This window comes from Hippocampus comes, unplaced genomic scaffold (genome assembly GCF_001891065.2).
Source record: "Hippocampus comes isolate QL1 unplaced genomic scaffold, H_comes_QL1_v1.1 scaffold277, whole genome shotgun sequence".
Classification (NCBI taxonomy): domain Eukaryota; kingdom Metazoa; phylum Chordata; class Actinopteri; order Syngnathiformes; family Syngnathidae; genus Hippocampus; species Hippocampus comes.
In genome coordinates this window covers 293,055-304,488 of record NW_017805365.1, presented here as the reverse complement: position 1 = coordinate 304,488, position 11,434 = coordinate 293,055, and the positions used below count along the sequence as shown (strand labels likewise).

General features: G+C 52.1%; 1 protein-coding gene across 4 annotated transcripts; it reads right to left on the bottom strand.

Moving 5' to 3' along the window:
- Positions 1–7,968: 7,968 nt before the first annotated feature.
- Positions 7,969–10,823, bottom strand: LOC109517023 (uncharacterized). 4 transcript variants are annotated; one of them, XM_019871908.1, is made up of 7 exons: positions 10,606–10,823; positions 9,846–9,851; positions 9,534–9,693; positions 9,326–9,455; positions 8,859–9,021; positions 8,366–8,437; positions 7,969–8,274 (listed from the first exon to the last, which is right to left on the bottom strand). In XM_019871908.1, exons 1-6 carry the CDS (start codon positions 10,664–10,666, stop codon positions 8,388–8,390), a joined length of 570 nt encoding a protein of 189 aa, XP_019727467.1. In that variant the 5' UTR covers positions 10,667–10,823; the 3' UTR covers positions 7,969–8,274; positions 8,366–8,387. The 4 variants fall into 4 exon arrangements, with proteins under 4 accessions (XP_019727467.1, XP_019727464.1, XP_019727465.1 ...); XM_019871905.1 differs by having other exon boundaries at positions 8,392–8,437; positions 10,606–10,819; XM_019871906.1 differs by lacking the exon at positions 9,846–9,851 and having other exon boundaries at positions 8,392–8,437; positions 9,534–9,698; positions 10,605–10,822.
- Between the last annotated feature and the right edge of the window lie 611 nt (positions 10,824–11,434).

Sequence of the window (11,434 nt, the reverse complement as noted above, 5' to 3'; positions counted from 1 at the left end):
CCATTTTGGCTCGCGTGAGACAGCTTTGGGTGCGTTTGTCCGTTTCCAGGGCTCCTTCGGTGCTTTTGAAACCCCAGCCCCCGACGCCAGTTTCACTTAGCATGATGACATTTGGTCGGCATGCCCATCAAATAAGCCACGTCCCATCGACACCCAAAGTCCGCCATTTGTGTTGGACTCCATGTTTTGTCATGTGTTCCCCTCATCTGGTTTTGGTCTCCACCTGTTCTCATCAGGCCTCTTCCTCGTGTCGACCAATGCGGAGCTGGTAGGATGCCGACATCTGTTGTTAAACTCCATGAACGCCTCGGTTAACCCCCACGGCCCCCTCCCTCCCTGAACAAAAAGAGCGCCTGGACCGATTCCCAGTGCGGAGGAACCCTGTCGAGCCGAACCCGGACGAGTGGCGCGCAGGCCGACTCCATGTGTGAGCTGGATCTGGGCACGTAGATAACAGCAACACATGCTTGAATCCTTTTCACAAGACTGTGCGCACACATCAAAACCGTGTCGGACACAAATGTGAAACGCACACGGAGGAGATTGTTGTCGAGAGTGTGGCCGCCAAACCCCTTTTTTTGCTTTGATGACGGATGAAAACGGAGATGAAGAGGAAGACGACTTGTTTCCTTCCGGGCGTAAATTTCAACCGATGACGACAACGACGACGACGCCCCCACGCCCACCCCCTCCGCTCCCCAAAGAAAAAAAGAAACAAAATCACAGATCTGTTCAACACATGAGACGTACGACCATGACTTATTGGAAAAAGCAATGCTCCATACATCACAACGTATGTACATTGTACGCACGTGTAGCGACTGCGCCCGACCGCAACACGGTGGCCCGTTTGTCGGGCCGTCGAGGAAAGCGAGAGGCGTCGTCCCAGGAATACACCGGAGAGCTTTTGTAATATGCGCACGCGTTGAATCGAATCTTAATATGCCAGCAAAGACAAAGCAAGACAATGTGGTCGTTTTTTTTTTTTTTCGAAAAGCCGCAGGAAGTCGGCCATTTTGGCTCGTGTGAGACAGCTTTGGGTGCGTTTGTCCGTTTCCAGGGCTCCTTCGGTGCTTTTGAAACCCCAGCCCCCGACGCCAGTTTCACTTAGCATGATGACATTTGGTCGGCATGCCCATCAAATAAGCCACGTCCCATCGACACCCAAAGTCCGCCATTTGTGTTGGACTCCATGTTTTGTCATGTGTTCCCCTCATCTGGTTTTGGTCTCCACCTGTTCTCATCAGGCCTCTTCCTCGTGTCGACCAATGCGGAGCTGGTAGGATGCCGACATCTGTTGTTAAACTCCATGAACGCCTCGGTTAACCCCCACGGCCCCCTCCCTCCCTGAACAAAAAGAGCGCCTGGACCGATTCCCAGTGCGGAGGAACCCTGTCGAGCCGAACCCGGACGAGTGGCGCGCAGGCCGACTCCATGTGTGAGCTGGATCTGGGCACGTAGATAACAGCAACACATGCTTGAATCCTTTTCACAAGACTGTGCGCACACATCAAAACCGTGTCGGACACAAATGTGAAACGCACACGGAGGAGATTGTTGTCGAGAGCGTGGCCGCCAAACCCCTTTTTTTGCTTTGATGACGGATGAAAACGGAGATGAAGAGGAAGACGACTTGTTTCCTTCCGGGCGTAAATTTCAACCGATGACGACGACGACGACGACGCCCCCACGCCCACCCCCTCCGCTCCCCAAAGAAAAAAAGAAACAAAATCACAGATCTGTTCAACACATGAGACGTACGACCATGACTTATTGGAAAAAGCAATGCTCCATACATCACAACGTATGTACATTGTACGCACGTGTAGCGACTGCGCCCGACCGCAACACGGTGGCCCGTTTGTCGGGCCGTCGAGGAAAGCGAGAGGCGTCGTCCCAGGAATACACCGGAGAGCTTTTGTAATATGCGCACGCGTTGAATCGAATCTTAATATGCCAGCAAAGACAAGCAAGACAATGTGGTCGTTTTTTTTTTTTTTTTTTGTTTTCCAATTCCTTAAATGTGGCCAAGTAGGCGTCGTTCGCAGGTTCCATGAAAGACTGAACCGTAAGAGCTCTCATCGATTAATGAAGACCACATGGACATAGGATGGAGCAGGGGTGTCCAATTGACGGCCCGGGGGCCACTCGGTGGCCCGCCATCCACTTTTTCGCATGCCAAAAATTAAAAAAAATACTCAACATAATCTTGAACACGGGCCGCATGACAAATTCAAAAAGGTGACGGCGGACAGAGTGAGAAAGGAGGCTGTGCCGTGACGACCAATACATTTGTTGCTGTACTCTGGATCTATTTTTTTCCAGGATTGGGTACGGCGGAGCATGACATGGAGTGATGTGGTACCGCATGACACGGCCGACAGAATATGGCGAGGCCCGCTATAATCTGGTACGGGCTGAGGCTCGCCGATGTGTGTTGCGCGCGCCGCGTGGCGCAGGAAGCTATCGCGTGAGATGGCCAAGCACGATACGACATCGAGTGCCAAAGCACGATCCGTTCCGTGGAAGAACATGACATGATATTTGGGGAAAGGTGTTCAGACGCGGGTTCCAGTTTGTCGTCAAGTCACGCCAGGCAGGGGAAAAGGGCGTTCCTCAGGGCCCGCTCACCGAGACGCCTCAAAGAGCCGCCCATCCCGTGCCGAGCCGTCAGAGAGACAGATGCCTTCGCGGCACGTCCCGCGCTTCTTTTATCAATCGCCGGGCTGGGCTACGCTTTCACAGGCCGACGGCGGCGTTCCGTCTTTTCCAAGCCGTGCCGGCCCGGGAGGAGCTCTGGAAATGAAACGCGAGAAGGGCCCGACGGCAGAGGCCAAGGAGGGAAAAACGATATTCTTCTCCTTACTGGCAAGGCCGTGGGCCCTTTGTTGTGGGGGCTTCTGCTTTTAACCCAAAACAGGTCCCGCCGGCCCGCTGTCGCACCAGCGCGCCGGCGCAAACGCACGAACGCGCTACATCACCGGGCTTGTTCGAGCCTCTCGCAACATTTCATTCTTCAAACGCTGCTCTTGCAAAGTTTTCTCGCGGGATCCGAGGAGGGGCTTGTGAGTCCCGGAGGGTCAAAGGTGCGCCCCGGTTCTGTCGGAAGGATATGCGGGGATATTCAGTTTGCAGAGGTCCAAGCTCGGGCTCGCCGCCCCCACTTTGAAAACCGCCCATGAAAAAACAAAAAACAACTAAGACTGCTCATTTTCAGCCTTTCCCACAGTGAGTCAGTCTGCCGGCTCAGGAGCACATACCCCAACAGCCCCCCCGCCCCCTCCCTTTTTTTTCTTTTTTATAGCTGAAACTGATCCTCCACTTTCTGCTTCGGATGTTTTCCGCCTTGTGAAAACCCAAATCCTGACGATTTCATTTCAAAGCTATCCGTTAAAGGACGCATCTGGTCAGCTCTTATCTTGCTTATGAACCACGTGGCGTTCTAATGTGGAGTTATTAGCGGACGTTTAGCGTCGAACACTTGACTCGGTTCTCTTTGGAGGCTCCATTAGCAAACGACGGGGCGCTGGCGCATGGGTGCGCCAGAGCTAGCTCTGTTCGGGTGTTGAAAGCTTTGTGGCGTAAAAGTCAGCACAGCTGTACGCTAAAGCAGCTTTGTTTGCATTGGACTTTGACTTCAGTTTAGTTTTGGGCAGGTTGATATGCAGTTGCGGTGGCAGAGAGGAGGGTGTGTCAAATCTTTGGGCCCGTTGAACGGCAAATATGGCTCCGAGTTTCAGGAAGGCTGTTTGATCACGGGAATCCTGCTCACCGTGGCTGCGCCGTGAGCTCAACGGTGTGTGTGTGTGTGTGTGTGTGTGTGTGTGTGTGTGTGTGTGTGTGTGTGTGTGTGTGTGTGTGTGTGTCTTAAAAAGTTTTGGGGGTTGAGGTTATGGGGTCAAGGATAGGGGGCGTGCTGAAGGGTGTGCCTGCCTGGGTTAGAAATCAATTGCTTGCGTTGATCGCCTCATATTTCGCCGGCGTGTGGCCTAAACCTCCCATTTCAAGTTTTTGGGGCCAATGGCCACGATTGGTCTGTGCACACGCGTGGGCGTTATTCGTTGATTTTTGGGATGACACACGTTTAAAGTGAACGTAAATGTGAAAACGTGCACGGTTGAAAAGTGCCGATTTTGGTGGTGCGAGGATTCCACCACCAATTTCGCATGACGTCGGGCATGTTTCGAGTTGATTGGACAAAAGTTCATTCCATGTTTGTGGTTTTCAGAGAACGTGCAGAAATGAATCAAGGCTTGGATTCCCTCTTCCGAGGCGAGGCAGAGTCCTTTCTTGCGGGTCCACTCTGATTAAAAAAAAGAGAAACATTTGCAAACTAAGCCTTGCTTTCGCTCCGCCGCCGGTGCTTGAATTGCCTCTCTCGTCTTGTAATGCATGAGTCGGCTATGATTGAATTTGTCACTGTATGAATCCGCACAGAAAAGATTTGGGAAGACGTCGGATGGGATAAGCAAACGCGTGAAAACTAAGCTCATCGCCGCTGATGGGTTGAGCAGCGAGCAGTGGACACGTCAAATCATCCGGGGTTGGAACATAAGCGACCCGTCGGGCAACTTGCAATTCGCAGCGCTCTGAAGGGAAAGATCACAGCACACATTTGGGCATTTCAAAATAAATGCAAGTAATCACACATGCGCAATTGGTCACATTTTATGTGACGATATCGCAGCGGTACGATGATGGACGGCGAAGCCCCCGGGCGCCCTCGGCGAGGTAAGCGCCGGAGCGGTCGGACGGCCGGCCGGATGGCCGGCGGTGTAAAGTTGCAGCGCCGCAGAAAGTAGAAGTCGGGGCACGGTAAATAAAAGAAGCCGCGCGCCAACGTGCTTGTCGGTGACCCCACACACGCAGCAGATGTGGACGAGATCAAGCCGCGGCGTAATCAAATCCTCCCCGTTCTAGCCTTAGCCATTAGGATAAATTGTCGGGAGAGAGAGAGAGAGAGAGAGAGACGGCCGGCCCTGATTAAAGGCCTTGTCACAGTCCATCGGCGTTCTTCCCCCGTCCGTCGCCAAGCCGCCGCCGCCGCCCGCATGGAGGACACGTGAAAAGCGGGCCCAGAAAGAGACGGCGGCCGGGCTCTTATTCCAGGCCGGCTTTTAAATCAAAGCCGGGCGGATTGTCAGCGAGCTTTTTATTTGCCTTTTTACGAGCGATGCGACTTTGATGGCTTTTAATGGGGCTTCATTTGGCGCGGCGGTGGCTTCTCCAAGGCCCCCGCGCAGGCCCGGAAAACGTGCAGCCCCACTTGCGTTCACACGGCAGTTTCTGCGGCCGTGCAATACGACGGAAATAAAACATGCGTAAAATGTACTTCCTTTTCCCCGCCTTGTTTGCGACATCTCGAAAAACCATACTTTATACTTCTCCGGACAAATCAACGCCGTGGTCTCGCAGACGCCGTAAAAGGATGAGCGAGAGAAAGGAAAGAAGCGCAAAATACCCAAGATGCAAGTTCTGCAATTCCCGTATGTCATCAACTCTTCTCACGTGAGGCGAGTCGACCCCCGTAGCGTTCGCACGTCCCATTTTATATCGGCGCCGTGCCGCAAACGAGCATTTACTCCGGAGTCCATTTTGAAACCACCTCCCGAGCAGGGTTCAGTTTGCTCCGGCTGAAGCCGTTTTCAGGGGCTACACTTCGTACGTGTGAACGCTCTCCGCGGGGGGGCAGCCCCGGTACGACACCGGAGTCAAAGTTGTCGTGTGAACACACCTCATGCCGCCAAACTGCCTGGCCCCTCCCCCTTTTTCGTGCAGGCTGAACCATTGCGCACGTCAAGAATAACATGTCATGTTTCTGACTCATTTTGAAGACGCTCCAAAGCGAGGCTGAAGTTCGGAGAGCGTCGTGAACCGCATCGAGTTTCCAAATGGCGCGGGGGGGGGGGGCTGACGTCAAGAAGCAACTCCGTGGACAGAACAGCGAGTGTTGTTGAAAACAAAACGCTCCAGCGTTTAAAAGTGCAGCTAATAACCTTCATTACACGGCCCGTTGAGTTGCTTTATTTGTCGACATAATGACAAATACGCGCCGATGCGTTTTGTGCGCAACAGTGAAGATAAGTGTGGCCCTCGTTAAAACGATTTACGAGACTCACAAAAACAGAAACAACCTATTGTTTGTCCGCATCGCGCTCGTAAACGTTCATGTCGTGTCTCAATTTGCACTCCATCTTTCAATCTGCTCGTTTACTGCCTTTTGTTTACATCGGTTTTCGTGGCTGGGCTTTTTTTTTCTGTTGATGGAATAGTTTGCGCCTTTATTGTATGACAAAGCAGGAAATGCGACCGAAAAGTGCGGCGACTCATGACGTTTTTCCCCCGAGCCAAATACGCGAATTATTTTGAATAAGAGCACGCTCGTGAGCCCACGTTACATCCATGAACGGTTGACTTATTCGACACAAACAAAGCACCTTCCCCAAAACATGGCCGGCGGGTTGAATACGGCCCCCTTCCCCATTTTGCCCCCCCCCCCCCAACAATCCCAGAGATGTGTTACCTTTTTTTTTTTTTTCTTTTCACTCTGGCCACATGCTCGAAACTTGTGCACGCATAGAATGTAACATTCTCTTCAACCCTTCTGCAGTCTGTGCCCTATCTGGAAAAATATAAAAATAAAATCCTGGACACACCGCTGGCAAATAAAGCGGAACAATGGCGAAAAGATTGGGTAAGAGAAAAATGGATCGGTTATTATTGATTTCATAGGTAGTGTTCTTTATTTCATGAAAAAAATTCTTTCATCATGGCAGCCAGTCTCACTTTGAAACCGTCATTTGTGCCTTCGTCACATCCCAGCCAGATGACTGTCACGCACTTGACTTTGGAGTCCTCCACGCAGCGTCTCCAGTTGGTCGGGAATACTGCCGCTCGCCTCTTTTTATTCTTTGGGCTTTTCAAATCAATCGGCAACTCGTGCATGGCGTTTCGGTGAGAGGCAGAAATACGGCAGGCCACGACGCCGTCCGCCCGTATTTGATGTGACAACAGTGAAGGTGGCGGCCGGGGCGCGCTAACACCTTGACAATTGGACACACATGTGCGACCGTGCGAGGTAGGGCGAAGAACTTGTTCAAAAAAAGAAATGAATCCATAAAAAGGAATTCCTTTGGCCTTCTGCAATCAAAGTGGGAGCGTTTGATTACGGATCAGGAGGGTGGCTTTCAGAAAGCAGGCTTGTTGTTGAGCTGAGGCGTTCGCTCCTCGTCGTCACTGTGAGACGGGTCAAAGGTCAAATGGGCGTGGGTTGGGGGGGTTACTCCAACACTCACAGTCCGAGTCCCGACGGAAGGGTCTTATCGTGTGCGAGGAGGTCGCACGGGCAAATTTGCGTCGCCCTTCCTCGGTTTCCTTTCCATCCTTGGGCCGTCTGCCGATGTGGTTTTCATGCCGTTCCGCACTGTTTTCTCCCCGCTGCGCATTCGACTCGGAGTGACGCCGTTTGCGTCAGGTGGACTTGGTCAAGTCTTCCGAAAGCGGCAGAACGAAAAGAGCCGCTGAATTGAGAAAATGCCAAGTTGATCGGTCACAAAGTGGCACGTTTGCGCCTGTTCAACGTTTCAAAGCTTTTAACGCAGCTGCCGTGATGATTTAGTTCCCCGTTTACTTCTCTTGAAGTGACAGGCACGTTTGGTGCCCCCCCCCTCTCCAAAAAAAAAAAAAAAGAAAAAAAGAACAACTCCGGGGTTTGAGCAAACGGCCTCTTGTGTCGGTGTTTGCTGGCATCTGCTGGACGGGCAGAACATGACTTCCTTTATTTTTATAAATAAAAAAGAAACATTTATTGTTGTGCATGCTTTCTTCTTCTCCCTAATTTTGCTGCTGTGGACTGGAAATTTCCCCAGTGTGGGACAGATAAAGGATACCTTATCTTATCTTATTTTAGTCCCCATCCCAATTCTCTCGGTTGACTTGAACAAAACGATAAGAAACCGCAACACGGAATCGAGTTGACCGACATATTTAATCATATAACAGAGACACTTTCGGACACGGTTGTGGAACGTAACCCCTGCGATGGAGAGAGGTTGACTGTCTTGCAAATCGACAAAGCCCTCAAGGTGCAACTGGTGACAAATTCCCCCGATGACCTGGACCACTTATTCTTGGTCAGCGCAACGCTTGCCGCTTGGGAACACACTAGTTCAAGGCCCTGACCTCAACCCCCTGTGGCTCGACAGAGAAGGCGATCAGGAGGGGAAGCAGCTCCTCTCGAAGTCCAGTAGCAGCTGTCGGCCCAGGCGCTCGGCTCTGATCAAGTCCAAAACAAACAAACAAACAAATAAACAAACAACAGATGCTCAGTTTTGAGAGAAGTCCCGCAGCAGGGTATGCTCGAGACCATATCTTTGGTTGCGCTCGTCTTACTTCCAGAGAGGGGAGAACCACGAGGAGCCGACCTCACCGCCAATGCCTGCCGTCAAGAAAACGTCAAGTCCGGCTTACGGATTCAACACATGGTCAGGCTTTGAAATGGGGCTTTCAAAACATGCTAAGGGGTTCCAAATAGCGGTAGGGCTTCAAATTAGGGGTCCGAGGCAAGATCAGGGTTTGGAGCAAGGACTTGGGTTTCAGAACAGGGTTCGTATTTCGGGCTTCAAGACATGGGTTGGGGTTTTAAAGCAGGGTCCCAAGACAGGGTTAGGGCTTGAAAATTAGATGACGGTTGGAAATTAAGCTTTCGTGATCAAGTTGGGCTTTCAAATTAAAGTTTGAAGACGGGGTTTCATGCCCCAGTTCAAGCCAGTGTCAAGTTTCCAAAGCAGGGCTCGGTTTCGAGTGACTGTTTTGAAAATGGAGCGGGGGCTTTTGAAGGAAGCTTTTCAAGAAGTCACCTTGCAGCTGCGTGACGCCGGAGTAGGGCTGAGCGCATGCGTGCTCGCCGTCATGGCCGTTGCGGTGGCACCGTTCTTGTTGACCGCCCGTTTGGCTCAGAGTCCACTTGAGGACTTCCAGCATCTCCAGCACCAAGTCCACCATCAGCAGGTGAGCATTTTCCTTGCCACACACATTCACAGTTGAAACCCTCACCCACCCGAAAAATCCCCAATCCGTTAGACAGTAAAACCCTAACGCACCAAGTCTAACCCCCGAAACTTTACGCCAGCCCCAAGTCGAACCCTTAAAGCCGCAGAAACCTTTACCCTCGCCCTGAACCGCAAATCCCTTAACCCTAACCGATACCGCTAACCTTTGACCTAACCCAAAGAGCCACCCTTAAAGCTCACCTCAAAAGCCAAAGCGACCCCCCCCCAACCCCAGCAATTAGGGTTAGAATAGCTCTTCGCTATTCACGAGTAACCTTTTCTAGCTGCCATGGGGCACTGCAGTGGCCCATGCCCCGCCCCCTGTGCTTCTTCTCAGCCAATTGGAGTGTTCCACTGATGAGACAAGAGGGGATGCCTGCGATGGGGAGGTGTGTGTCCTCAGACCTTTAATTAGGGGGGGAAAAAAAAAAAGTCAAGTTCGACCGCTGAGGAAACCGCTCCACCAATCACACGGTCACGTACGAGGCGCGTCTGCGTCTGCGGCATCCAGAGATGACTGGGCTGCTGCGTCGGAGACCGCTTTGGTCCGCGGACTGCCCTTCGGAATCCTCCTCATCGGCTGCTTCTCCACAGGGTTGCGGTGGAGACATGTGGGCCTGGGGCAGAACCTCTTTCTTTGGACCTGAAAGTTGTGGGACATGCTTGCAAGGAAATCTCTGGGATCTGGAGCTGCCGGGGCACTGCGGCATTTGCCCCCATGTCCAAAATCTGCATTGTTCAGCAAAATTTATGGGACGGTGTTTTGAAATCTTATCTGGTGGGGCGACGCCAAACCCGCCCCTCCACCTGTGAGCAACAAATCTTGGTGAAATATTTCTTTTTCAACGCTGGTGGGGCAGTGCGACACTTGCCCCGGAAGCAAACTCAGACATCAAAAAAATACGGTCCACCGCTTGCCCCGAGAGCAGAATTGCCATTGCTCAGCAAAACGTGGAGTTGGGACATGGAGTAGAACGTGTCATGATCTTTTTTTGTTGCCGGCTTTTCCAAAATACTTCCATCAGCAGAGCCTGGCTTTCAGGCATGCTTTCAAAGACGCAAAAATCAGCCAAGGCAATCGGTCTCGGGTTTGATAAATCACATTGTACTTAAAACGCAGCCAACGGGGACACGAGTGGGCCAACTCCACTTTGAGATTTCAAGCTTGTGAAATTTGCAGGACCTCGCTTTTGGTGGCTACGTCCGTGGCATGTTTGTCTTGACAGAAATTGCGCTTTTCTTCAGAGTTTGCCATTTCATCAGTTATAATGGGTTCAGAGTTGGATCACATTCGGATTTTCGTATCGGTCTTTACGGTTCGGCACTTTGAGTCATCTTCCGTTCCCTACGGTGGAACTCGCTCTGCATATTCTGAGTTGAGAACGCACAAAAGTGAAGGGCGCGACAATTTTGTCGTTTGGGCCGACCGAATCGCGGCGAGCCAACCAGCTTTTGCTGCACTGGATGTGTCACGCTCGCAAATTTTTGGAAATGTGTCAAGTGTCTCTGTCGGTCAGACGATCTTAGCCAGGTGTGAGCGTAAAGCAGAAGTTACCCGGTGTGGCAGGAAGTGGCAAGTCCACGCACCAGCTGACCCTTTGGCGTCTGCAGGACATGACCCCTCCCCCTCCACCAACAAATTCCCAAAGCTTCCCAGGAGACTTTATCTTGTCCCGCTTAGTCTGTTTGGCAGCTGTCAATCGAGTAAACGGTGATGTCGTGTTGCCGCAACTAACTTCCTGTGTGTAGGTGTGTCTGTGTGCGTGTGTGTGTGTGTGTGTGTCAACACACGTGTCGTCATGGTACAGCAAGTTGAGCGCACTTCCCGTATGAGCAGCAGTTGGCACTTCCTAAATCTTTTCTGTGCAAGAATCGTGTTGTGAATAGTTTGTCGTAATAGTTTTTTTTCTTTGGCTTTTTTTGAATGACATCACCGCAGAAGGACGCTGGAAAAGGTGTGGCAAGAAACATGGAACCTTGACTAGAAAACCTCGCGACAGCCAGGAACGCTTCAGACAACTCGGAGCGTCACACGCACATTCAGCCACCGACAAAGCGAGCGAGGCCACTTGCATCCACTAGATGTCGCTGTCGGACAGGTTTTCGCCCTCCACCCTCCTGCGCACGCGTCGTGAGGCGACGTCTCGGTTTATTCAAGTAACGGTCGTGTCAACGAGGCACTTCCGCTCGTTTTATTTTGAAAGGGCGCAGAGCGGACGTGTCGCGGTTGTTTTCTGTTGGCCGTTGAGTTGGATGCGGCTCGCGCAGCATCTACGCGGCAGGAAGCGGACCGAGAGGCGGACGGCCACCGACGGCGAAGAGGCGGCGGTGGCGGCGGCAGCGGCACCAGCAGCAGCATGGCGACGCCAGGACCGGAGCCCCTC

Coding starts and splice junctions, on each gene's coding strand:
- LOC109517023 (XM_019871906.1), bottom strand. CDS start 10,666: ATGTCCTGCAGACGCCAAAGGGTCAGCTGGTGCGTGGACTTGCCACTT. Junction 9,699..10,604: donor CCACTTCCTGCCACACCGGG/TAACTTCTGCTT, acceptor TGTCCCACAACT/TTCAGGTCCAAAGAAAGAGG. Junction 9,456..9,533: donor CGCAGACGCAGACGCGCCTC/GTACGTGACCGT, acceptor CCCTAATTAAAG/GTCTGAGGACACACACCTCC.